At 48.0% G+C, this 27,661-nt stretch overlaps 1 protein-coding gene across 2 annotated transcripts; it reads left to right on the forward strand.

The window, feature by feature from the left end:
- The first annotated feature begins 17 nt into the window (after positions 1–17).
- Positions 18–27,567, forward strand: LOC128416695 (uncharacterized). 2 transcript variants are annotated; one of them, XM_053394749.1, is made up of 14 exons: positions 18–269; positions 1,575–1,766; positions 6,361–6,501; positions 9,276–9,419; positions 11,427–11,570; positions 12,901–13,011; positions 14,453–14,563; positions 15,964–16,110; positions 18,788–18,940; positions 19,879–20,028; positions 21,359–21,421; positions 23,159–23,224; positions 24,950–25,087; positions 27,401–27,567. In XM_053394749.1, exons 1-14 carry the CDS (start codon positions 203–205, stop codon positions 27,442–27,444), a joined length of 1,671 nt encoding a protein of 556 aa, XP_053250724.1. In that variant the 5' UTR covers positions 18–202; the 3' UTR covers positions 27,445–27,567. The 2 variants fall into 2 exon arrangements, with proteins under 2 accessions (XP_053250724.1, XP_053250725.1); XM_053394750.1 differs by lacking the exon at positions 14,453–14,563.
- The last annotated feature ends 94 nt before the right edge of the window (positions 27,568–27,661 follow it).

A 27,661-nucleotide genomic window follows, 5' to 3' on the forward strand; every position in this document is an offset into this window, starting at 1 on the left:
GATAACCAAACCCTAGAGAAGGAGGGCAGAGGCTGCTTTCATGCTGGCAGGGACCCACCGCCGGCTCAGATGGGAAACTCCTGTGCAAGCGCCCCCTGTTCCCCTGGGAAGGCGGCGAGGGAGGGAGGTCCGCCAGGCCAATGTATATATATAGCCCAAGGCGGTGCAACCCTGGGCAAGCCAGCCGCTTCCATGCAGCGCCATGCAGCTCCCATCCCTCTGCCTTCTCGCGGGGCTGATCGTCTCAGTGGCCAAGCCAGGGCTGGGAGGTTAGTGGAGAAGGGTGTGCAAGCTGAGCCAAAGAGAAACATGTGTGTGTGTGTGTGTTTGGGTGTTTGGGTTTGCAAGAAAGAGATCTCTTTTTTTCTAATTTTGTTAAATTTGCTTAGAAACATAACATTATTATATATAATCTATAAAACAAAGAATACAAAACAACATTCATTCATACTACAATGCATAACTACATAACATTAATAGATATGGTTTCTGAAGAAAGGCTTACATAACAAAATCAATTCAAAATACCATCCGGTTTACCTTTTTATTCTTATTATTATTATTTTCCCCCCCTCCAACCCTCCCCCGTCAGGCCTTCCTTCTTCTTATCTTCTTCATATCTTTATCCATGTACACAGTCTGTTCATTCGAGCTTGTGTCTTAGGCTCCCCCCCTTTCTATCCAGTTCCTGTAAAATGCCCATTTATTTGTGATTCTTTGGCATTTATTTACCCATCTATCCTCTGCCACTATCTGTGCAAATATTTCTGACTGTACGTATTCAAAAACATAATCATTCCATTTTCCCATATTCCATTTGGCCTTTTCTTTCCATCCCAGAGCAATAACTGCCATTCCAGCTAGAATCATAATCTTGTACAACTCGCAAGAAAGAGATCTAACTCTTCTCATGCACAAGCAGGGAGTTCCTCTCATCCCGTCTCCAGAAGCTGCTATGAAGGCATTTGAAGCTCAGGGACTATTGATTTTTTATTTTACTAATGCATTTATTTCTCACCTTTTTCTCTCCAAGGAGCTCAAGGTGGCGTACGTGCTCCCCCCCCTCCTCATTTAATCCCCACTCCTGTGAGGTAGGCTAGGCTAAGAGGCACCATCTGCCCCCCCCCCCACGGTCAAACCCAGTGAGCTTCATAGCCAGGTGTGGATTTGAACCCTGGCCTCTCCCAGGTCCTACTCTGACACCCTAACCGCTACACTGTACTGGCTCCCCCTAGGAGGCTGTCTTCTCCTGAATCAGACTGTTGGTCCACCTAGTCCAGTGTTGCCTTACACTGACTGGCAGCAATGGCTCTCCAGAGCTTCAGGCAGGACTCTCTGCCAGCCCTGCCTGCAGATGTCTTTGGGGATTGGGACCTTCTGCTTGCAAGGCAGCTGCTCTGCCGCTGAGGGATCAGCAGCACCCACTGGCAGCCTTTCTGGAAGACCTTCCTCTCCAGAGAAACACCCTCTGGAGCAGAGGAATTCACAGGAAAGGCCGGCTGGCCAAGAGGAGGCAGGGCTGTGACTTTTCTCTGAGAGGCTCTGCTGCCCGAATGGTCTCTTCTTTTCCACAGCAGGCGCTGAAAAGGGAAGCCCGCTGCCCTCAACTCCTGCCTCTGCCCTGGAGAAAGCTGGACTGTGCCCACCAGGGAGGAATCAGGATGCCCAGCCCTCCGAGGTCTTCTGCCTCTCCGACGCTTCCTGTCCCGGCAGTGAGAAGTGCTGCAACATGGGGACTCTGAGGATCTGTGCGCATCCTGCAATGGGTAAGTGGGGCAGACAGAGGATGGGAGCAGCAATGGTGAGAACCATCTGCTTAGGGGAGGCCAAATGGTTTGACTTTCCACAAGCACAGAGTTAAACTATGGAACTCACTCCCACAAGAGGCAGGTGATGTCCACCAGTCTGGATGCCCTGAAAAGAGAATTAGGGAAGTTCATGGAGGAGATGAATACCAGTGGCTAGTAACCAGGATGGCTTTGCTTCTGAACACCAGCTGCTGGACGATACAGAAGGGGAGAGTCGCTCTTGCCCTCAGGTCCTGCTTGCAGGTTTCCCATAGTGGGTGTCTTGTGGGCCACTGTGAGAACAGGATGCTGGTCTCCCTCTGGAGCTTGTGGACTCTCCAGCACTGGAGGTATTTAAGCAGAGGTTGGATGGCCATCCAGGGCCTTGCAGAGCCAGGCAGAGACCCAGGCCAGGTAGATAATCTGCCCCCCCTTTTTTTTACCCTGGGGATAACTGAAGTCTTATAAATAAGTAAGTATATAAATAATTTTCACAAAAGTTATGCTGACAAATAATTTTATTTCAAGGCTTGAACTGCATCTGCATATAAAGACAAAATGGAAAATACAGATATACAATAGTGCTTTTTAAAAATACATAGGGAAAATGATTATTTTAAGTAATTACATTTAAAAATGCTTTCCTAGCTTTCTTTTCTGCAAATTCTTGAATTACGTAGGAAAAATCAAGCAACTTCGCCTTATTGTGGTTTATGTTTATCATTGCTAAACCATTTAGGCGTTCTAGAGCCATTGTTGATCGAAAGAAAGACTTAATTCGTTTTGTGAATATGCTGACCGAGGCCCCCTTTGGAATCTGAGGCTCAGGCCAAGTGGCCTATATGCCCCCCCCCCTGTCTGGGCCTGTGGCCCTCTGTCATGGATGTTTTAGCTGAGATTCCTGCATTGCAGGAGGTTGGACTAGATGACCCTCGGCTCCCCTTCCAACTCTACCATTCTATGCTTCTATGCTTCTCTGACTAGATGGGTTATTGCCCTGATTCACCAGGACTCCTCTTGTCTTCTCAAGCCTCCCCTCAGCCCTGGCCGTTGGCTCAGCCAACTTTCTGCCATGAATATTCAAAAACACTCTTATGTCTTGAGGGAGAAGAGTCAGTTCTGAAATGCTAACAAAAAGTGGCTCAGAGATAAAATGCTTATATTCCGTGAACAGGAAAGAGATATTGAAACATCCCTCCTGATTCTGCCTTTCCAGCAGCAAACCTTCATAGAATCATAGATTTGCAGAGATGGAAGGGACTCTAAGGTTCATCTAATGCAACCCTCTGCAATGCAAAAATCACATACATCAAAGCCGGCAGACAGGCACCATTATTTCTGTTGAACATAAATTTTAGAGAAAAAATGTCAGTGGGAAGGGGGCCATAATTTTCATTTAGCTTGGTTTCTTGGCAAGATGACTATCAAACCAGGGTGAAAGAATCAGCTCCAGGAATAACCTCAGCAAAGACCTGCAGTAGCAGCTGGATCAGGCCAAAGGGGCCCCATCCAGGCCAGCATCCTCTTCTCACAATAGTCTAGCAGATGTCTCTTGTGAGTCGAGGACCCGCCACTCGCATAATAAGACACACAGACACATCATTTTAGGTTAATGGGCGAAATTAGGCCACAACTTTTATTGGTTACAGCATGTGAGTAGTATTGGCTTAGGCACTGGATGAAACAGCAATACAAGACTCCACCCCACCGGGAATCATATCAGGGTTAACAACCAATGGGAGGAGCTTGTTGATGCAAATACAACTGGAAGCTCCCCCTGACGTCACCGGGGGTCGTGCCATGGCCCTAGCCACCAGCAGGGCATCAGACAGGATCCACGACCGCCAGATTCCTTTAACAGAATACCTAAAAGGGGGGGGGTAGATGATGGTGCATACCCAACCCTCCAACACAGCACACCTATTCCAATGCCTAACCACCGATACCAGAAGTTGTGATGAATTGCTACGAGGTAGGCGAAAAAACCAAGAGGCTGGTGCCAATTTGCCAAATGGATAAAAAAAGTCCTACCAGGCCCCTTGGGCAACCAACCGAAGTCCATAGCAAGGTCAATACGCAAAAAGAAGCTGACCTAAGAGGGAGGGAGGGTGGGAGATCCAAAGAAAACAGGAACAGACTGGGAGCTGAGCACGGCTGCGGCTGTTTAAATGCGGCCAGCCCCGCCCACCAGCCCAGTGGCGTAGCGTGGGTTGTCAGCACCCGGGGCAAGGCAAGTAATTTGCGCCCCCTAACGCGTGGATTTTAGCACTCGAGTGCGAGCGCCCCCCCCCCAGATGTTGCGGCCGGTGCGGCCGGCCCCCCCTGCACCCCCCACGCTACGCCACTGGGGCTGGGGGCGAGCGAAGGAGCCAAGGACCCCCCCCCCAAAGGCTCAGCAGGAATTTATTAAATTTATTATTTGCGGAGCCCCCGCAGGCCGAGGCAGCCGAAGCCCCCTCCCCTCGGGCGCCTCCCCGCCCCCTCCTCTCCTTGGGCTGTAGGTGGAGCCCGCGCTCCAAGGCGCTCCAGATCCGGGCTTGGCGAGCGCCTCTCCTCCTCCCGGCCGGGTCCGGGGGCTTCCAGCCGCGCTCCGTCCTCCCCCCCCCCCTGAGACTTGCGCTGAGAGCCGGAGCCAGCGGCGCCCCCTTCCGCCGGGAGACGCTCGGCCGCCCGCCGGCTTCCTCTCGGAGGGTTTTGGGGAGCGCAGGGCGTGTCGAGGCCCCTCGGAGCTCTCCTCCCTCCCAGTCGGCAGAAGCAGCCGCCACCTGTGGCTGGGCCGAGGGGATGGCGTCGGCGTCCGGGTGCGGAGGCTGCCGGTGCCCGGCCAGGCGTCGGTGGCGGCGTCGGCGCTGCTGCAGCGGCTGCTCCTCCTGCGAGCAGTGAGTGGAGCACAGCCGCAGCGGCGGCGGGGGGGCGCGCGCACTAGGGCGCAAGGCTGGCGGTGGCAGCGGGGAGCCCGGCGGAGGAAGGAACTTGTCCCTTCCCTCTGGACTCGCGCCCCCCCCAGATGTTGCGCCCGGTGCGGCCGGCACCCCTGGCACCCCCCACGCTACGCCACTGCACCAGCCGGCCCTATTGGTTGGCTGGGAGGCTTGGCCACGGCAGCAGAAGCAATCAGGAGCAGGGAGCCAAGCACGCCTCCCTGCCCCACAGGGAAGCTGCTCCCGATCACAAACCCTCCCCTCTGGGAGTGGAAAAAGCCACTAGCAGGATCTGAGCACAAGAACCACCCCTTTCCTGTGGTTTCCAGCAACTGAGATTCAGAAGCACTGCTGCCTCCATCTGTTGAGGCAGAGCAGAGCCATCCTGCCCAGGAGCCCTCCATAGTCCTTTCCTCCTCCATGAATCTGTCCAATTCTCTTTTAAAGCCCTGTAATCTGGTGGTCATCACTGCCTCCTGTGGCAGGGAGTTCCATAGTTTATCTATGCATTGTGGTCTTTCTTTGACCTCTTCTGAATCGTCCGATCTTCCTGAATCCAGTCCAGAACATGACTCCTGCAGGTAAATCAACCATAACTTTTTATCTATCAAGCTGGAGTTGGGAGGAGGAGGTCAGGATGAATCCTCCCTCAGCACTGAGTCACCAGCACAAGCCCTGAGGCCGCTCTGAGGGACAGGCTCCCCGGCCAAAGGGGTTTCTGCTGTGGGAACACAGCATCCCTTCTGGTCCGTCTCCTCCTGGCTGAGACAGACCCACAAGACCACCTCACTCTCTGCTGACTCAGTGCCTGACCTGCTCCCACCTGGCTTGGCCTCATCTCAAGAACATTTCTGGAGGAACCTCGCCTCACTGAAGTCTTCGTCAATGGGGTGAAATTCCGTTCAGGTCACACTTCAAGACAAACCTGCCCGATTTGCTCCTTCCAAAAATGCAGGGATCCTTCAAATTTTTCACTTCTCCAGCAGTTTCCCACGTGAGAAATCTGATGAAAGAATAAGTTAATAAGTTAGAATATTCAGGAAATGTAAAAAAAATTAATTTAAGGAACCGCAAAAAGCGGAGGAAGGAAGTCAAGTTCTGAAATGTGAGAATGATTGCAAAACTATTGAAATGTATATAACTGAAAAGCATAAATAAAAAAATAATACTTTTTTAAAAAAAAGATGAGAAATGTGTACAAGACTGTAAATAACAGGGGAGTGTGTGCATAAGTGAAACTAACATGCAAACATGCAAATTCCTTGCAAAATTTGTATATTCAGCCAAACTGCATAGACAAGCATGTATATTTTCATGGAGAAAATGGTGACAAGCCATGACGGTTATACTCTGCCTCCATGTCAGACACAGTAAATGTTTCCGGATACCAGTTTCTGGAAACCACAGAAGGGGAAAGTGCTCTGGCGCTCAGATCCTGCTTGTGGGTTTCCTGTTGAGGCATCTGGCTGTCCACTGGGAGAACTGGAGGCAGGACTAGATAGGCCACTGGTCTGATCCAGCAGAGCTCTTCATATGGTGAATTTTCATGGAGAAAATCCATGGCAATATGGGGAACTGTACTTGAGTTTGGAAATATGAGATATCACACTGGCAGATTTTGCTCCTCACCCCCTATCCTTCTTCTTCCCCAGTGAGCCCAGGCTACTGTCCAAAGCTCTGCTCTGGACTGAAGGAGGCCTGCCATGTGAGCTGTCTGGATGACACCTGGTGTGGCCCCGGGGAGAAGTGCTGCCCTGACGATTGCCACATGCGCTGTGTGGCAGCTGCCCCAGGTAAGAGGGGGTCTTTGAGCTGGTGGATCTCTGCTTGGGAGAGAGACGTTGCGTGTCAAGACCCCGTAGCCACCCCTCGCTGGGAAAATAACTAACACAAGATACGGATATTAGGTTAATGTTATTGGGCAAATTTGGCCACAACTTAATTGATTACAGAATGTGAGCAGTATTGGCTTAGGCATTGATTGGACCTGACTATATCTGACTCCTGCCCGATGCGCAGGAAGTCTGGTAAGGGTAAACCACTGGAAGGGGAGCCCTGTCGATGCAGACCAATTCAAGCTCCCCCTGGTGTTCCATTGGGGTCATGTCATGGCACTAGCCCCTGACCGGGCTTCAGACAAGATCAACACCCCCGGATTCCTTTAATGGAATACCCATAAGCTTGGAGGGGCAAGTGATGGCCACACCTCTCTTCCCCCATCACAAGGTCAAACAATGCCTAACCACAACCCTATGAGGTAGGCGAAAACCAAATGGCCAAACCCAATTTGCCAAGTGGAAAAAATCCTACCAGGCCCCTCAATGGTGACCAACCAAGGTCCACAGCAAGGCCAGTGCCTAAAACCTGCAAATTAGGGAGGGAGGGCGGGTGATTGAGGAAGCGAGCCAAAGAGGAAGCCCTCCAGCTCACGCCTCTGCCTAAACGGACCCGGCCACGCCCCTGGCCAGAGGATTGGCTGGCCGGGCTCTGACATGGCCGGGATCCCCCCAGGCAATAGGGGACTAAGTCCCCCACCCCCTGAGGGCAGTGGGTGGCCACGTGATCCACAGCAATTCATCCCCACTGGGAAGTGGAGCAGCTCTCTCGCCTTTCTTCATAACCATAGAATCACAGAACTGTTGATTCAGAAAGAATCCCCAAGTCCAACCCACTAGAAGGCAGGAATCATAGCTAAAGAAGCCCTGACAGGTGGCCTTCCAAGCTCTCCAAGGAGAGGCACACCCTTCGAGGGAAGTGCCTTCCACTGTCAAACAACTCTTACTGTCCAAATGTTCTTCCTAATGTTTAGTCATAATCTCCTTTCTTGTAATATGAATCCACTGGTTGAGTCCTACCCTCCAGAGCAGGAGAGAACAAGCCTGTTCTCTCTTCCAAGTGACAGCCCATGAGATATTTGAAGATGATTATCATATCTCCTCTCAGACTCCTCTTTTCCAGGCTTTGTTGTTTAGTCGATTAGTCGTGTCCGACTCTTCGTGACCCCCTGGACCAGAGTATGCCAGGCACTCTTGTCTTCCACTGCCTCCCTCATGTTGGTAGCTTCGAGAACACTGTCCAACCTTCTCATCCTCTGTCGTTCTCATCCTCTGTCGCCCAGAACTGGACCCAGGGTAAAATAGACCTTATGCCACATGCATAAGACGAAGCAGAAAATGGGAGATTCAGACCAGTCACTAAAGGAAGGAATCCTTCACTCTGCATGCAGCTAAACTATGGAATTTGCTCCCACCTGGTACAATGATGGCCATTCATTTAGATGGCTTTAAAAGAGGATCATTGAAGTGAGAGCTGAACCATAAAGAAGGCTGATCGCCGAAGAACTGATGCTTTTGAATTCTGGTGCTGGAGGAGACTCTTGAGAGTCACAAGGAGGGCACAAGGAGAAGGGGAAGACAGAGGACGAGATGGTGAGACAGTGTTCACGAAGAGACCAACATGAGTTTGACCAAACTGCGGGAGGCAGTGGAAGACAAGAGTGCCTGGCATGCTCTGGTCCATGGGGTCACGAAGAGGCGGACACGACTAAATGACTAAACAACAACAACAAAAGAGGATCAGACAAATTCATGAAGCAAATGAAGGCAATTGAGAGCTGCTCCTAGGAACACAAGCAGCTGCCTTATTATCCCTTGGGCCTCCTAGCTTAGCACTGCTTACACAGACTGGCAGCAGCTCTCCATGATTTCAGGCAGGCATTGTGAGGTTGCTTATACCCAGTGCTTTTTTTCAGGGGGCACTCAAGGGTATGTAGTCTGGCACCTCTTTTTGTTGTCGTTAAATAGTGTGGCATTTACTGCAACAACTTCATGGCCAGCACCTATTTTTCTAGAGGGGGGGGGGAGAGCACTGCTGATACCAGACATTATTTTTTGCACATGGCTTAATGCCCAGATGTGCTGAGTGAAGAAATCCTCCCTCTTCAAAGATCTGCCCTGGCTGCCAATTTGTTACCTGGCCAAATTCAAAGGCTTCCCTTTGAGTAGATAAAGCCCTCCAGAGCTCAGAGTCAGTTCAGTCCAAGAATTGCCTTCCCCCGCAATCTAAGTATCCTGCCAACCGCTTTGACCTCCGTAATGGGCACATAACGTTCCTTCTCCGCTTGCGAGGGGTTGAGCTTTCCAGGTGGCAACAATGACAACATTCTGGCACTCGCTGCCTGCGAAAACGGTAGGTGCCCTCTGTGTTGCCTCTTCTAAATCATGGTGTTCATGTCTAAGGAACAGACTGAAACAGGTCACTGGGACAGAAGATTAATGGCAGCGTTGATGGGCAGAGGCAGGAAGAGGCCTGGCGGTCCCGAAATCGGGGAGCAAAATAAACACTCCAAATCAATAAACTTGCATAATTAACATCAGAGGACAGGAATGTCACTTCTGAGGAGGGGGAGGTATGCGCACCCCCCGGTCTCTGAGAAATCTGCATTCTGGGTCTAACCCAAAGTGTAGATGCTGCAATACATGTCACACTGAAAGGCTCTTGGGCAGCAACCTTGGAGCAGGAGAACAAAGGCTTCGACTAAATGGCGTTGTGCTTCTTTCTGCCCCAGTTAGGCCTGGCATCTGCCCACGGAGGATGGCATGGCCAAATGGCACCCCCTGCCGGAACCAATGCGAAGATGACAGAGACTGCCCTGAGGACCAGAAGTGCTGCTTCGCTGGCTGTGGCCTTCAATGCCTGAACCTCTCTGCAGGTACCAGAGCCGTCTCATGAGCATCTCTGGGGCGCAAAGCATGGGGGTGGGGAGTTTCCGGGTGCTTCACTTTCCTGTGTCACAGGGGGTTGGACTAGATGACCCTCGCGGTCCCTTCAAACTCTACAATTCTATCCTTCTGTGATTCTAAACTCTCAGGCGCATCCAGCCAAAGGTTGCAAACGCAGGCATGGCCATCCCGTCTGGTTCTTCTCCACGACACCAAACTTGCTAGCCAGCCGGCCACTCACAGATCAAGCCAGGCCACCCAGACCTTAGCAGACAGCTGCTTACAGTGCAAATAGTTACAGGTGGCTCAAGCAAGCAAGCCCAGCCACATCGTACCATAAGAGAAAAGAGGGAAACTCACAGACTCTCCAAATTGCGCCCAGTTTGCATGCAAGGTTCAATCCCCACTGGCAGCATCTCCAGGCAGGGCTGGGAGAAATCCCTGCCTGGAATCCTGGAGAGCAGCTGCCAGTCAGTGCAGGCAATGCTAAACTAAATGGACCCACCGATACTTACAGTGATCTGTGTCACATGACAAGGCAGGGATGAAGGAGGTGCAGCGATACCTGGAAAACAGTTGTAGGAGAGAGCAGAAGGGGGAGGGAGTTTTGTGCCAGTGACCCTCCTGCTAACCTTATTTGCTCAATGAAATGCACCAGCAGGTTTTGTTTGCCGAACTCGCTGCTGGGTCTGAGAGAAGGTGGCCAGGAGCCAGTTTCCCAAGGCTCTGAGAAAATCCTCCGCAGCCAGTTAAGGCCTCTTCACACCACAAACCTCTGCCTTTCCCAACTGTCTCCCAGGAATAGGACTGAGTTCAGAGAGGCTGTGAGCCAGGGAGCCTGGAGAATGGGAGAGGTTTGTTCCTGGTCAGGGGTGTCTTTAAGCATAGGGTTAAAATATGAAGGATTTGGAAGAAATGCACCCAGGTCTTCCCGCAGTGCCAGGAGGTGATGGGACCAGTGGCCATGATCTTAGTTTCTTTGATGTTGAGCTTCAGACCATATTTTGCACTCTCCTCTTTCACCCTCATAAAGAGGTTTTTTAATTCCTCCTCACTTTCTGCCATCATGTTTACTTAGGAAATATTTATCTGCTGCCCTTGTTATCCAGGGCAGTTCGCAATGACATAAAACACAGCGAAATAAAAGCAGCAGAGAAAACAAAAACCCAAAGACATCATTGGAAAAGTTTTAAATACGTGGGCTTGTGTGACCTGAAAGAAAAACAGTCCCTGGCAGGTCATCTGTGCACGTGTGTCTCTTTAATCACACAGTAAATGTGGCACGTAGGACAAATCAAATGTATTTTTGGTACAGTGATTTATTTGTGCAATTTAAAGGGTTGCCAGACCCTTTCTCTCTTGTGCCTTATTCAAACAATTTTAATGCTTCTCTTCGTTTTTATTTAAAAGGCTAAACCAACTCCTATTATTATTTATCGTGCAGTTTCCAAGCAAAGAAACCCAGTATACAGTCATTAAAACATCAACATCCATAATTAAAATATGTTCCTTTACAACCAGGCCTTTGGCTGATTAATATTCTACAGCCTTTCAAGTGTGTTTTTTTCTGGGGGGACACATACCCCAAACATTTTGTGAATCTTTGTACTTTTGTCCATTTACAGTATTTTTCCCGATTTGAACTATAAAACTGTGGTTTTCTTGAGTCAAAATGAGAGTAACCCCTAAGCATTTTTAAGCGGAAAAAAGCACTGTCTTTTTAGGTGGGGTGCTATTGTTTCGTTGTCTTTGTTCTAACTACTTATGTGTATTTTTACTTTGTGAACTGCCCCGATACACAGATTAAAAAATAAAAAATAAAATAAACGAATGACATTAAAACTTGTGGGCATCCCAAGAAGCTGCTTTTGGGGAGGTTCTGGGCAGATAAAAGACAGGATTCTCTTCATGCAGCGCAGGGTTAACTTGTGGAACTCCTTGCTGCAGGAGGCAGTGAGCAAGATTGTGACTGTGAACAACCCTCTTCCCCCCTCCAGAAAATCCCGCTCCGTGTTCAGAGGCACCAGCCGAAACCACTCCAAAGAGCTGCATCGATTTCTGCAGGGATCACTTTGACTGCCCAGCAGGCGAGAAGTGCATCACTACGGACTGTGGCTTCAAGTGTTCAGGGCTTCTCCCAGGTACCTTGTCTTCCCCTGGTGGCACTCCTGAAAGGTCAACTTCTTTCTCAAGCCACTGCAGGAAGGCTGGAGTCTGTCAGGTGACACACACACACACACAATATAAACCTCTGCATTGCAAGGGTTGGGCTGAATGATGCTTGGGGTTCCTTGCAGCTCTACAATTCAGTGACTCTATTGTTCTAACAAAATAAAATAAATTCCTTCCAGTAGCACCTTAGATACCAACTAAGTTTGTTATTGGTATGAGCTTTCGTGTGCATGCACACTTCTTCAGATACCTGCATGCACACGAAAACTCATACCAATAACAAACTTGTTGCTGTTTAGTCATTTAGTCGTGTCCGCCTCTTGGTGACCCCCTGGACCAGAGCACGCCAGGCCCTCCTGTCTTCCACTGCCTCCCGCAGTTTGGTCAAACTCATGCTGGTAGCTTCGAGAACACTGTCCCACCATCTTGTCCTCCGTCTTCCCCTTCTCCTTGTGCCCTCCATCTTTCCCAACATCAGGGTCTTTTCCAGGGAGTCTTCTCTGCTCATGAGGTGGCCCAAGTCTTGGAACCTCAGCTTCTGGACCTGTCCTTCCAGTGAGCACTCAGGGCTGGTTTCCTTCAGAATGGAGAGGTTTGGTCTTCTTGCAGTCCATGGGACTCTCAAGAGTCTCCTCCAGCACCATAATTCAAAAGCATCAATTCTTTGGCGATCAGGCTTCTTTGTGGTCCAGCTCTCATTTCCATACATCACTACTGGGAAAACCAGAGCTTTAACTATACGGGCCTTTGTCGGCATGGTGATGTCTCTGCTTTTTAATATGCTGTCTAGCAGGAACCGGCAAGGCACTCCAGTATCCCTGCCAAGAAAACTCCATGGACAAAGACAACAGGCACATAACAAACTTAGTTGGTCTCTAAGGTGCTACTGGAAGGAATTTTTATTTTTTTATTTTTTTCGACTATGGCAGACCAACACGGCTACCTACCTGTAACTAGTTCTATTGTTCTAGTTCAGGGATGTCCAGCTCCCAAGAGACTGTGATCTACTCCCACTATGAAAACACTGCCAGTGATCTGGATTGACCAAAGCTATTGAGCTTGTTGAGTTTTTGGTTGGGAGGAACCCCCACAGTTGTTCTGCTTCTTCTCGGGAGACTTCAACAAAGTTGTTGAACTTTTTTTGGGGGGGTGGCGGCAATCGATCAGGATCACGCAATCAACCAGGAAGGCCCCACGATCGACCGGTAGATTGGGATCACCCGGTTGAACATCCCTGTTCTAGTTGGTCTTAATGGGAAGCGCTTCTCCTGCTCTTGATTCTGCCCCATTTCCCCCCAGCTGCAACCAAAAGAAACACAGCGGCGCCGACACTCGTGGGACCCACCTCAGCCACCGTTTATGCACCTGGCCAGCCGGGCAAGGGCCCCATCCTGACCCCCCCACCTGCAGGTGAGTGACTCTGGAGGGAGTTCCTCTGGGTGTACTGGGGCTACGAGGGCACAGCCCTCCCCTGAAAACTCAAGAATCTTTCCCCTCCCCCCAAAAAAACCCTCCTCAAAATCTCAGAGCCACACACCTTTCCTGCTCCCCACACCCCTTAGAGTTCCTCTGTAGGGGCTCATTCGCAATTCACTCGTGCCTTGCCTAGAAAGCATGGCCACCAGGGGGAAATTCCTGCTTGCTCCCGTTGAGCACTAAAGAGTGGTTTTCCCCAGGGGACAAGGAGTTTTCTCCAGACTGCCATGCTCTCTGGGTGAGGCACCAGTGAAGTGTGGAGGAGCCAATAGAGGGGCATCTCTGCCAGTCTCCCCTTCTCCTCCTCCTCAGTCAACTCCTTGCACTGCTCAGCCAATCCTCACCCAGGCATGCAGCTATGGCAACAAGGTCCCTCCCTCTTTCTCAGCCCTTGGAGGGGGGGGGGAGGGGGATGCGGAGCATTTTGTGCCAGTTGGGTCTTGAAATCTATGCACCGTTTCATGGTTGAAGAAACCCAGAAACAGCCCTCAAAGCGGTTCACAAAGAGAATGGAACGATAAAATGGTCATTGAAAGCCACTCTTGAAAACATTCAAAAAATAAGTTATGCAATCAACTAAATACAGATTAAATGTGCACCAGCAGCACCCAATGCGTCTGTGCTGGCTGGTCTAAACAAGAATGCTTTCTTTTTTCCTTTCTTTTTCTTTTTTTTATTATAATGAATAATAATAATATTTTTTTATTTATACCCCACCCTTCCCAGTTCAAAAACCAGGCTCAGGTCAGCTAACAACAAATTTAAAACACTTTCAAACAATTATAAAAGCAGCATAAAATACAGTATAAAAACATGAATAACAATGAAAATCAAAAATCAATTAGGTAATCCCCAGGGCTAGCTGGCTGAATTGGTCCTACTTGGGCCAGCGAGGAGGCCAGGGGAGAATTAGCTGTGGGGTCTCAGAGTGGGTGATCTTCATAAAAGGGGAGGGGGAAGGAAGAGAAGGGAAATAAAAGACCAGGCTGAATTCAAATTAAAGGCCAGGCGGAATAGCTCTGTCTTAGAGGCCCAACGGAAGGAGGTTAAATCCTGCAGGGCCCTGGTCTCATGGGTCAGAGCAGTCCACCAGTGCAGTCGGAGCCATCACTGAAAAGGCCCTGGCCCTGGGGGAGGATACTCTGACTTCCTTAGGGCCTGGGACCTCTAAACATATTCATGGACCTTAAGGTCCTCTGTGGGGCAGACCAGGAGAGGCGGCCCCATAAATACGAGGGCCCTAAGCCACAAAGGGCTTTAAAGGATCACATGATCGACCAGGAAGGCCCTGCAATCGACCAGTAGATTGTGATCGCCCGGTTGGACATCCCTGTTCTAGTTGGTCCTGCACTTGATTCTCCACCATTTCCCCCAGCTGCAACCAAAACAAACACAGTGGCGCCAACACTCGTGGGACCCACCTCAGCCGCCGTTTACGCACCTGGCCAGTCGGGCGAGGGCTCCATCCTGACCCCCCCACCTGCAGGTGAGTGACTCTGGAGGGAGTTACACTGGGTGGACTGGGGCTACAAGGGCACAGCCCTCCCCTGAAAACTCAATCATTTCCCCCAAAAACCCCAAACCCTCCTCAAAATCTCAGAGCCACTCACCCTTTCCTGTTCCCCACACCCCTTAGAGTTCCTCTGTAGGGGCTCATTCGCAATTCACTCCTGCCTTGCCTAGAAAGCGTGGCCACCAGGGGGAAATTCCTGCTTGCTCCCGTTGAGCATTAAAGAGTGGTTTTCCCCAGGGGACAAGGAGTTTTCTCCAGATCGCCATGCTCAAGTGTGGAGTGTTAACGGAGAAATCTGAGGGCTCCCTTGGACAAAAAACGAGGACACCAGCCAGGAATCCCAGAGCAAAACAGCAGCCAGTAGGCTTGGTCTTTATTGAAGACTGTCGCGACAGGACTCCCACCTGCCACAAGGTGGAAGGAGATGGAAGCCCCGAACAAAAGAGAACCCAAACTTTTATTAGCTGCGAATCCCCATGTTACATCCCACAAACTACATCACTAATACATCACGGTTACATCATGAAAGGCGAGGTCTAGTGCCAGTAATCTGAGCATCCTGGACCCTGCCCCATGGTTCCCCTTGCCCTCCACCAAACACCCATCAAGTGTAACAAAAGAGATAGTTACATTTCCCTGTTTCCCAGCCCAGTTCATCCCACCCTTTTGTCTTCATCTGGGTTTGTTATTTCTGGAATGACTACCTGTCTGGCACTCAGGTATCAGGATGCCAGGGATTATCCCTCAGGCAGAGGGGCGTCTGAGTAGCTGAGCTCAAGTGTCTATATGAATTTCTGAAGTTTTCCCAGTGAGCCAGTACAGAGATCCATTGATCAGTGAATTCTTACATTTGGTAACATGCAGCAGAGGCCCTTTGAATAGATAGGAAGAAACTGTGATGAAGTGTTTTGTGGGGACAAAGTCACAAAAGTGATTGTGCTGATTTTGGTAGTGGGCTGCATGTGCATGATATCTGCTGGAGGGGCAACCCCCCCCCAACGTATACATAAATTCCTGCAACAGGAGGAGCCCTTAGACTCAGAGAGTCATCTCTGCCACTTTCTCCTTCTCCTCCTCCTCTTCCTCAGTCAGCTCCTTACACTGCTCAGCCAATCCTCACCCAGGCATGTAGCTATGGCAACAAGGTCCCTCCCTCTTTCTGAGCCCAAAGTGCAGGTGCTGGAACATCAATGTCTTAGAAATGCAGAACGGGTTTTGTGCAGCACCACTAACAGTGCCGGTTCTGGTGTCCAAAGCGGTCGAACACTGAGAATGGCAAAGTGGGCATTTACGGGGAAACCAATGAACAAGTTTTAATCGTGGAAACAAATGGAATTCCTAAACTCTCCCCCTCTGCTTCCCTCTCCTGTCAGAGGCAGAGCGGCCTGGAGCCTGTCCTGTCGTGCCCCCAAATACCCCACGGTGGTGCTGGCAGGGGTGTAGGGCTGACAGTGAGTGCCCCGGAGCAAGGAAGTGTTGCTGGAATGGCTGTGCCCGCGTCTGTTTGGTGCCTCTCCTGGGTAAGTTGCCTCTTGGAGGGGGTTACGGGTCAGGTATAATAATATAATAATAATAATTTACTATTTGTACCCCGCCCATCTGGCTGGGTTTCCCCAGCCACTCTGGGCGGCTTCCAACAAAGATTAAAAATACATAAAAATGTCACACATTAAAAACTTCCCTGAACAGGGCTGCCTTCAGATGTTTTCTAAATGTCAGGTAGTTGTTTATCTCTTTGACATCTGGTGGGAGGGCGTTCCACAGGGCAGGCGCCACCACTGAGAAGGCCCTCTGCCTGGTTCCCTGTAACTTGGCTTCTTGCAGAAGGCCCTCGGAGCTGGACCTCAGTGTCCGGGCAGAACAATGGGGGTGGAGACGCTCCTTCAGGTATTAGGGATGCTGCAGAAACATGCTTCATTCTGCATCATGCGCATGAGGAGTGTGGCTTTCAGAGGACACATGAGAACAGAGGCGGCTGTGGTGCGCTAATGTGGTTTATAGCAGGCTTTGAAAGAAGATCAGATGAATTCATGGAGGAGGAGGAGGCTGCCAATGATTACTCCACGAATGGAGGCAGCAACGCTTCTGAATCCCAGTTGCTGGAAACTGCAGGAGGGGGAAAGGGCTATAACAGTAATAATAATATTTTATATATATCCCGCCCTCGCCAGCCAAAGCCAGGCTCAGAGCAGCTAACAACAGTAAAATGATAAAACATTATAAAATCATTTCATTATAAAATTAATTCCAATCAGATTAATGACAACCATTGGGCTAGAGTTCTGTGGGGATTACCAAAGGAGGGGGTCAGACTGTGCCCTGGTGGAACAGCTCTGTCTTGCAGGCCCTGCGGAAAGATGTCAAGTCCCGCAGGGCCCTGGTCTCTTGTGACAGAGCGTTCCACCAGATCGGGGCCACAGCTGAAAAAGCCCTGGCTCTGGCTGAGGCCAGCCTAACCTCCCTGTGGCCCAGGATCTCCAAGATGTTTTTGTTTGAAGATCCTAGGGTCCTCCGTGGGACATACCAGGAGAGGGTATACATAACCCGTAGGTACGAGGGTCCTAGGCCATATAGGGCTTTAAAGGTTAAAACCTGCACCTTAAACCCGATCCTGTACTCCACCGGTGGTATAGCACTGGGTGAATGTGATCCCGTGGGGAGGACCCCGTAAGGAGTCTCGCCGCGGCATTCTGCACCCGCTGAAGTTTCTGGGTCAGTCTCAAGGGCAGCCCCACATAGAGCGAGTTAACAATAATCAAGTCTGGAGGCTATGTGCCGAACTACTGCTTGCAAGATTTCCATTGGGGCGTCTGATTAGCCACTGTGAGAACAGGATGCTGGACTTGATGGGCCATTGGCCTCATCCAGCAGATGTTCTTCTGATGTTCTTAATGGTATTTTACATAGAAACATGGGAAGTTGCCTTATCCAATGTCAGACCATTGGTCCATTAGTTCAGGATCTTCCACAGTAGCCTGGTTCACACATAACATGAAACCATGGGTTGCTAAGCTATGGTTCAGTAAGCTGCGGCTTAGTGCTGTGTGTGAATGCAGCTCAGGAGCTTACTTGAGGTTTATTAACTATGGCTAGAGGCTTGTAGTTGGTTTACAAACCACAATTAACATTAACCATAGCTTAGTGTGGCATGCAAACCCCAACCTCCACTTTATTTAAGGAGCAGTCATTGCCCAAAAACTATCCACAAAATTCTCCACCTGTTTTTCCTGCATTGCAAGGAGGTTGACTAGTATCAATCCCCATCTGGATCTTCAGGTAGGTCTGGGAGAGACTCCCTGCCTTAACCCCAGAGAGTTGTAGCCTGTCAGTGTGGACATTATTCAGGGCCGTCTTTAGCATATGCACCTCCGGGGTACAAAGATCTGCCCAGCTCTCCCAAATTTAGTTTAGCCCCCAAATTAACTTTTATTATGATTATGTCAGACACCACGCTTACACCTTATCTCTTGTTTACGAAAGAAGGGAGGAAAAAGAAACAAACTTTTTTATTTGCCCATTTATTTACAATACACGTATACTTAAGTATACAGCACCACCACACTTAAACTTATAAGTATTGTTTGGGCACCTACTTAGGAGAAACATCAGTCGTGTCAAAGGTGCCACTGACCCCTCTGCTGCATAGCAGCTCATTACGATTCGTAACATAATATTTTGATGCAAGAGTTAATTTCGCGTGCACAGCGCAGTTGAGAATGACAAGCGCCACTGCTGGCACGGCACGTCTTTGGTAAATGAGCGCACAAAGTCAAAAGTTCTTTAGTGAAACAGTAGGTATACATTTCGGTAATACCTAGGTATATACGTATTTTGTTTTTCTAGCTTCATCAAAATTATTTATTATTTCATAACAGGTAGATAGTTAAGAGCTTAGGTGGCTTCAGCAGCAGGCGCCTGGCACTCCCCAAAATTTGGCACCCAGGTGCCCCACACCCCTTGTGGGTGAAGACGGACCTGACATTACTGAGCGAGATGAGCCAATGGTAGCTTCCTAGATTATCTCCTGGTCACCATCTCCCAACTCCTTCTCTCTGGGAATTGCACTGCCTAGCCAGATGGACGCTGGAAAGCTTTCCTGCTTCATTCATCCCCTGACCCCTCTCCAGCCTGCTCTGGTGGGATCCTCACCTGCGTTGCCTTTGTGCCTCAGAGGTCCATGGGCTTTGTGTGTTGCAGTGAAGCCCGGAGCGTGTCCTTTGCAGCTCAGGGGCTCCATGGGGCCTTGCCCGGAACCATCCCTGAAGAACTGCAGCCATGACTTTGACTGCGAGGGCACCAAGAAATGCTGCTCCGTCAGCTGCACCAATGTCTGCAAGGAGGCGGAAGAAGGTAAGGCTGCCCTGCTTCTCCCCAGGCTCTGGGGGCCACACAAACCGATCCTGTCTCTTCCCCTCCCTTCCAGTTCCTAGGCCTGGCTAGGAGAGCTCTTGGTGGCCACAGCTGAGTCTGCACACAAACATAAACTGGGAGGCCAGCAAGTTTGGAGACAGAAGTTAATCGGGAGCTGAGCGGAAAGAGACTGGGTGATCCACAGGGCTGCATCCTTCTCAAAGCTTAAACAAACTCTGCCACATTTAACCCTGGGATCTGCTTTAGTCTATATTTTGTTCCTCTCCTGACTCTTGACTCAGAAAGGTCGTTTCCATAAAGTACTGCATTCAGATTGCTATACGATTACTGTGTCACCAAGTATGATTACATTTTCACCAAAGGTTACATCCGCTGAATCTATACTGTTAATCTGCTTTTAAAAAGATATTTTCCTTGCGTGCGCAGAGGACAGGGTCAAGATGACAAAGGGCCTGGAGAGGAGAGAGAGGAGATATGAGAGCAATCTTCAAATAGGGTTGCCATATTTCAATAAGTGAAAATCTGGAGCTTTTTTTGGACAAAGTTCAAATCTCAGCAGCCAAAATAAGGGATTTTCCGGGTACAGCTATGTTCAACTTCTGAGCCCCTCTGAGCCGAAGGCAGAAAGCCCAGCCAGCAGCCAAATGAAGCCTCATCAATAAGGGACAGCAGCGGGACATGGCGCTGGGATAAGGGACTGCCCTGCCAAATAAGGGACACTTGACAGCTATGGCCCAAATTTGCACACAACTTGCATATGCTAATTTATATGTATAGATTCAAATTCTGGAAGTAAATCCACCGTTCGTGCCAAGAAAAGTAGGGGGAAGGAGAAAGAGAGTCCTGGGGCTGCCCACTGCAGCCACCCCCTCTGACCCCAGTTTCTCCCTCCTCCCTTTTGATTCCCCCCCCCTTAGTGCGCCCTGGGACCTGCCCCCTCCAAGCTGCAAAGAGCCAGGAGCCAGACTGCTCCACCTTGACCTTCTGCGTCAGAGACAACGATTGCTCCGGGCCCAGCGAGAAGTGCTGCTGGCTGAGTTGCGGGTGGGTCTGCCTGGCTGTCACAGGTGAGGCTCCCCCAGGTGAGGCTGAGGATTGGCTGGGGAGGGGAGGGGATGCTCGGGGGAGTGGCACATGAACTGGGCACATCCTGGAGTCAGGGCTGGAGACTGGAGGTTCCTTTGCCCATTTGGGGGTGGGGGGTGGCACCTCCACTAATTATTCCCCTTACGGTTTTGATTTATGGGCTACTTTTAAAATGAGGCTGCTTTTTAAATTGCATTTTAACCTGTATTTTAAATTGGTCCCCCCCCATTAAGTTTCATTGTCATTTTACCGGTGTTAGCCGCCCTGAGCCTGGCTTTGGACGGGGAGGGCAGGGTATAAATAAAAATTACTATTATTATTATTATTATTATTATTATTATTATTATTATTATTATACCCCAGGGGTTTCTCTATAACAAGAACTTGGGCTGATTAATCAATCTATGGCCTTTTAAATGGTGTATGGAGGGGTTCTTGTTTTCGTTTGCTATTATGGTACATTGGTACCTCAGGTTAAGTACTTAATTCATTCTGGAGGTCCTTTCTAACCTGAAACTGTTCTCAACCTGAAGCACCACTTTAGCTAATGGGGCCTCCCACTGCCGCCGCACCGCCGGAGCACGATTTCTGTTCTCATCCTGAAGCAAAGTTCTTAACCTGAGGTACTATTTCTGGGTTAGCAGAGTCTGTAACCTGAAGCATATGTAACCTGAGGTACCACTGTATGTATTTTTTTTTATATATATATTATGATATATATTTATTTATAATATATATATATATTATATATATAATATATATATATATAATATTATATATATATAATATATATATATATATATATATTATATATTACAAGAAAGAAGATTCCACCTAAACATTAGGAAGAACTTCCTGACAGTAAGAGCTGTTCGACAGTGGAATTTGCTGCCAAGGCGTGTGGTGGAGTCTCCTTCTTTGGAGGTCTTTAAGCAGAGGCTTGACAACCATATGTCAGGAGTGCTCTGATGGTGTTTCCTGCTTGGCAGGGGGTTGGACTCGATGGCCCTTGTGGTCTCTTCCAACTCTAGGATTCTATGATTCTATGAACCACCCTGTGAACTGCTGGTGAAGGGTGGTATAGGGAATGAATGAATGAATGAATGAATGAGGTTAAGTCCAGGAACACCCCTAGACTGTAAACTGGACTGCTGAATGGGTGTCATACCCCATCCAAAACAGGCTGGATCCATGTTATGAGGGGCACCTTTATCTGGTCTGGATTAAGCTGCCATTTGTTCGCTCTCCTCTGGCCCATCGCTGCCTCCAGGCAACATTAATGCCAAACCTTTGATAATGTTCTTCTCTTAGATAGTCCAGCTATGGAACCACCAACATTCAGCGCTGAAGCCCAGACAGAACTTGGAGCCACAGGTTGGTAGAGAGAAGGAACAGAAGGAAGAGGGGAGGGGGCTGCTCCTTTTCTCTCCCCCCCCGGTGGACTTATAAAAGGACCCCTTTGCCCCCAGGATATCAAGGGTCCCATTTTATTTTCACCTTTATTCCCCACGTTTTCCTCCAAGGTAACGTACCGTATTTTTCGCTCTATAACACGCACCTGACCATAACACGCACATAGTTTTTAGAGGAAGAAAACAAGAAAAAAAATATTCTAACGAAACAGCGGGTGTATGATTTTTGTGGTTCATGCTGTGGCCACAGACATGTGATCTGACGGTGAGTTTGGGGTAGCCCAATGCAAAAATCCTGAGGATCCATCTGAATCCATGCTTTGTAACCACGTTTTTGCACCACTGTGGCCCCAGGCAACAGTGGGTGCGTGATTTTTTTGGTGCAAGCTGTAGCCATGGACATGCTATGTGATCTGATGGTGAATTTGGGGTGACCCAGTGCAAAAATCCTGAGGATCCATGTGGATCCGTGCTTTGTAACTACGTTTTAAGTGGGGAGGGAAGGAAAAGCACTCAAGGGACAAGGGACACGCGTGGGGGTGTGTGGAGAAGGATGCTGCTAATAATGAAGAAGAGGGGTATAAGAGGAGAAGGCTCCTCTCCTCTCCCGCTTTGCTCCTTTAAAGCAAGCAGGCTCTCTGTCCCTCTCTCCTCCCCACTCAGCGGCTCTTCTCCCGCTTTGCTGTTTCAAAGCGAGCCACGGAGGAGGGAAGGAAGGGGAACCATGGATCCTCTGCTCACGACTGCAGCAGATCCTCCCGCCATCCGTAGGCATTCACTCCATAACACGCACAGACATTTCCCCTTACTTTCTTGGAGGAAAAAAGTGAGTGTTATGGTGCAAAAAATACGGTACATGCTTCCTTGCTTCCTCAGTGAAACCCCACAGCAACCTTGGGAGGTAGGCAAGGCTGAGAGACGGTCACCCAGGGAGCTTCATGGCTGAGGGGGAGATTTGAACCCTGGTCTCTCCCAGGTCCTAATTTGACTCTCTGACCATTACACCATGCCAGCTTTTATCATTTCCCTCTGAAACCCTTCCCTCTTCTGTCAGAAACTCTGCCATTGGAGACTCTTTAGAGAGAGGCAGTCTTTTTTTTTCCCTTCAAATTTTTTATTGATTTTCCAGATTTTTCACACATGACAAAAAACATGACAAAGCACACAACAAAGACAATAAACACAAAATAAAATTATTACTTCAAATACCTAAATCTCTTAACATTGGTAACTGACTTCCTCAAATCCCCTCTATCTGAATTTCATTATATCACCTGTATAACAGTTCTCCAATTTCATATTTCTAATAATATTAACTCCTTAACCTCTTCTCTTTTATTACTATTCCAATCATTAATATTTACTACCACATATTCTTATTCTACCCCGAAGCCTATTTGTTACTTCCAAGAATTTTCTATTTATCTTATATTACAATATTTTGCTAAATATTCTTTAAATTTCTTCCAATCCTCTTGTGTCTCCTCTTCTTTCTGGTCATGGATTCTTCCAGTCAGGTCAGCCAGCTCCAAAAACAACAACATCTTCATCTGCCATTCTTCTATTGTTCGTATTTCTTGCTAGCGAGAGGCAGTCTTGCACACCCAGAAAATTGCCCAAATTCCAAGAACCAATGAAATATCAAGTGTTAAGGTGTCCATCTACAGCTTCTTGTTTCTTTCATGGTGCTTTTCCCCAGGGGCTCCAACTCTGACACCTCTTCTGAGGAAAACAGAGAAGCCAACAGAGTCACCAATATCAGCAGGTAAGGAGGACGAGAGGAGAGGAGAGCCTTTGCCAACGTGGCACCTGCTAGACATGATGGACTGCAACCTTTTCTGACCAATAAGGGGCCATAGCTGGTTGCTCAGGTAGCTCACGTCTCTGGGGGGGGGGTGTTTAGAAAGGCACAACCTTGCTGAAGGACCTTCACCTGCTGCCCCCCCCAAAAAAAGTGAATAGTGAAACTTCATGCATTCTTCATATAAAGATCAGTGAAATATAAAACCATCCACTTGCAGAAAACCATTAAGCAATAGACCAACAAGGTCTCCCTACACCAGATAATCCTGGCAAGAAATGATTTGTAGGTCCAGTTTTTGGAAAATCAGGTTTTGAGAAGTGCCCCGCTCTTCAAAAATGCAGATTTTTGAGATCCTTAAAACATCAGAAGTGAGAGTGCTTCTTCCACCTATAAAGGCATTTAAGTGGAGGATGGGATTGTTTTTCTTCCCTGTATTTCTCAATTTTTGATCTCCTAATACTCATTCTAGTCCCTGCATCCTAGTTGTTTCAGTTCATGTTAATGATTAACAATCTCTTGCCTGTTATCTATGCTGCTCTAAAATGTGATTTATTTATTTATTTTAAAAAACTGTACTTGTTGTATTGGACTTCTATCTATAATATTTTTTAGGATGTTGTAAACGCTTAGGAGATTTTCCTTGAAATACGTAGCAGTTCATTCATTAGAATGATGCTTTGCAGGGTTAAAGAAAGAGAAAAATGGTGTGAAAAGTATAAAGATAGAAGTAATCTACATTAGACACAACAGCTTAGAAAGAGTAAAAATTTCAAGGTCTTAGAACAAAAGAAGGAGGTCAACATGTGTATTTGTATCTAATGACTAGATTAGAATGATGATATTGTTTTATTTGTAGATGTGTGTTTTTGTTTTTTGTGTTTTTTGGGGGGGGTTGTTCTTTTTTCTTTTGTTTTTTTCTTTTTGCTTGTTAGTACTGTTTTATTTTGGATTCAATGTTTGTAATTTTTGCTGTAATTTTGCATTGAAAATATTTTTTTAAAAAAATGCCACTTGGATCTCCTTGGAGAAACAGGTAGGATAAAAATACAAAACATTGAGCACGAACAATGAAAAGAAAGAAAGAAAGAAATACGTAGCGGTTCATAAATGACCTGAATATAAGTATATACAATTCCCAACAGCCCCAGCCCAATCAGCTGTGCTGAGGAAGGCATTGGGGCAGAACATAAAAGGTAAAGTTAAAGGGACCCCTGACCATTAGGTCCAGTCGTGACCGACTCTGGGGTTGTGGCGCTCATCTCGCTTTACTGGCCAAGGGAGCCTGCGTCCAGCTTCTGGGTCATGTGGCCAGCAGCACTAAGCCGCTTCTGGCAGTGCACGGAAATGCCGTTTACCTTCCCGCCAGAGTGGTACCTATTGATCTACTTGCACTTTGACGTGCTTTCGAACTGCTAGGTGGGCAGGAGCTGGGACCGAGCAACGGGAGCTCACCCCGTCGCGGGGATTTGAACCGCCGATCTTCTGGTCGGCCAATCCTAGGCTCTGTGGTTTAACCCACAGCGCCACCCGTTTCTGGGGGAGAAAATGGGGGGGGGTAATTTCTGCTTCTCCCACTCCAGAGGCTCCCATCCCAGCATCCGAGGCAGAGGGGAGACAGTGGAGCCCAGAGCTTTTGACCAGGGGACTCAAACCTCTCCATTCTCGGGTGTCTTTCTGTTTGCACAGCAAAACCCGGCCATTGCAGGGAGTCGGCATACAAGTGTGGGAAGACAATGCTCACCCATGAATGCAAGAGCGATAGCAGCTGCAGTGGGACCATGAAGTGCTGCCTGAGTGGCTGTTCCTGGAAGTGTGTGGAGCCAGGTAAGGGCAGTCAGACCCCCCCACCCCACCCCCACCTCCTGCCTGGCAAGAGGAAGTCACTCAGCTTTATCCCTTTGCAACAGGAACCTTTGCTCAACACCCACAATTCCAGCTGCTATAGACAAAATGCTCTTAACCGTGATCAGTTTCAAAGCACCAAAGAGATTATGGAGGCCAGAATTCACAGAATCATAGAACTGCAGATATGGAAGGGGCCCCCAGGGGTCCTCTAGTCCAACCCCCTGCAGTCCTGGCATCACAGCAAGAAAATCCCCAACAAATGGCTATTTAACATCATGCATGAAACAACTGCAATCTATAAAACACTATTAACACAGCAGCAACTAAAAAAAATAAGCCAAACATCACAATTACAGCAAAAGGCGTATCACACGATTAGCAATTGATATGGCATTTATTATTATTATTATTATTATTATTATTATTATTATTATTATTATTATTATTAATTTATTTATACCCCGCCCATCTGGCTGAGTTTCCCCAGCCACTCTATAATCTATAAAAGAGCATTAACAAAATGGGAACTAAAAAAATAAGCTGAGCATTGTTAAGTTCGTATGCACTCTCTCCATGCCCCCCGTGATTCATAATCTTTCTATTCAGTTCACTAAAATACACATAAAATACTCATAATGCTCGTTGTTAAGGCAGCTCACCTAAATGCTACACCGGCTGGGGTCCTCTGGTCCTCCATGATCATGAAACGAGTGACCCAGTTAAATCATGGGTGTTTTTTCCATTATGTCTTATTACATTATTGTTATTTAATATTTGTAAGCTGCTTTAAGATTCATTTCAATGAAAAGCGGCAAGGAAACACAATGAATCAAATCAAACGGGGGGGGGGGAGGCTATTTAACCTCTGTTTTAAAACCATCATTGAAGGAGAGTCCAGCACCTTCCAAGGTGGTCTTTTCCATCATCAAGCAGCTCTTGCCATCAAAAGGTTATTCCTAATTTTGAGTCAGAATCTCCTTTCTTGACATTCAAATCCATTGGTTCAGGTGCTCCCTTCTGGAGCATCAGAAAACAAGCTTGCTTCCTCATCCAGGTGACTTCAGATATTTGAAGATGGCTATCCTATCGCTTCTCAGTCTCCTCTTCTCCCAGCTAAACATTCCCAACTCCCTCAACGGTTCCTCCTAAGGCTTGGTTTCCAGACCCTTGATTGTCTTGGCTGCCCTCCTCTGTACCCCATCCAGCTTGTCCATATCCTTTTTTTAATACGTGAGAAGGTCTAGGAAACTTCCAAGCTGCTTAAACCCAGTGACCTGCCGTTCCTGCAGTATTGGCCCTGTATGAATCTAGAGAAGTCTCTGCAAGGGGGTGGAGTCTAGAATAGGGGGTCAGGAGATAGAGGCTTCAAAAACTTCAATCTGCGCTCATCATTTTTGGGAGCAAGTGGCTCGCTTGGAGCTATCCATGGTCCTGAAGCACCAGCTTCACCTGTGGGCTCCTGCATCAGTCTTGAACCTGAGGTCAGCAGTCTGGGTTCTTCCCATGGTGAATTGTGGCAAGACCATATTTAGCACTATGTGCTCAGCCAGCTGACAATACTGTCCTTTTCTGATTACTCACACACTCCAAAAAAAGTTACAGGTAGGTAGCCGTGTTGGTCTGCTGTAGTCGAATCAAAATAAAAAAATTAAAAAAATCCTTCCAGTAGCACCTTAGAGACCAACTAAGTTTGTTATTGGTATGAGCTTTCATGTGCATGCACTATCTGAATAAGTGTGCATGCGAAGTGTATCTGAAGAAGTGTGCATGCACACAAAAGCTCATACCAATAACAAACTTAGCTGGTCTGTAAGGTGCTACTGGAAGGATTTTTTTTTATTTTCTTCGACTCCAAAAAAGGCATTTGATGAATCAGAAGATGCTGCAGTCTTGTAGAGCCATTTCTAAATATGTGTAACCAGGACAAAATAGGTGGTCATAATTTTCAAGACGTTTTCTACTTATACAGTTATGAACTCCGTGTTAAGAAAAAGTTTGCAGTAAAGTGAAGCAGCATTGAAAAGAATGTTTTACCCATATATTTTTTTAAAAAAATATGAAATGCCATAATGGAAAGAGGGCCAAGCACTTGGCTCACAAGCTGTTTCACAGGTGTTGCAAGGGGTTGGACTAGATCACCCTTTGTGCCCCTTCCAGTTCTGCAAAAATTGGGGATGAGATTATGGAACTAAGGAGGCATTGGCCCGGAAATCCCAGCCTTAATGTGTCTGAGGCAATGATTCACTAAAAATTTCCTATTCACCTGTCACTTGTGTGCATTATCTTTTGCAGGTGTGATGTCCAAGAAGGCCTCTATCTACAGAGTTCATAAATAGCCAGTAGAACCCATAGACTGCTTAAAATGAAGTAAATATTTCACCTGGAACTTAACCCCCTTATTTTAACTGTTGACACTGTTATGCTGAAACTGAAGGGAACAAATAAAGTTCAGTATTTAATATCATGTGTGGTTGTTGTTGTTTTAACGCAATAAAGAACAGCAAAACCTGGAAATGTAGAATTAGCTGGGGTCAGAGCTAGGATTAAGCGCTG

This window comes from Podarcis raffonei, chromosome 6, assembly GCF_027172205.1.
Source record: "Podarcis raffonei isolate rPodRaf1 chromosome 6, rPodRaf1.pri, whole genome shotgun sequence".
NCBI lineage: Eukaryota > Metazoa > Chordata > Lepidosauria > Squamata > Lacertidae > Podarcis > Podarcis raffonei.

Bases quoted from the DNA above. Each gene is read 5' to 3' on its own strand.
- LOC128416695 (XM_053394749.1), top strand. From the start codon at position 203: ATGCAGCTCCCATCCCTCTGCCTTCTCGCGGGGCTGATCGTCTCAGTG. The intron at 13,012-14,452 runs GTGAGTGACTCT...CATTTCCCCCAG, and splicing joins CCTGACCCCCCCACCTGCAG to CTGCAACCAAAACAAACACA. The intron at 20,029-21,358 runs GTGAGGCTCCCC...TTCTTCTCTTAG, and splicing joins GGTCTGCCTGGCTGTCACAG to ATAGTCCAGCTATGGAACCA.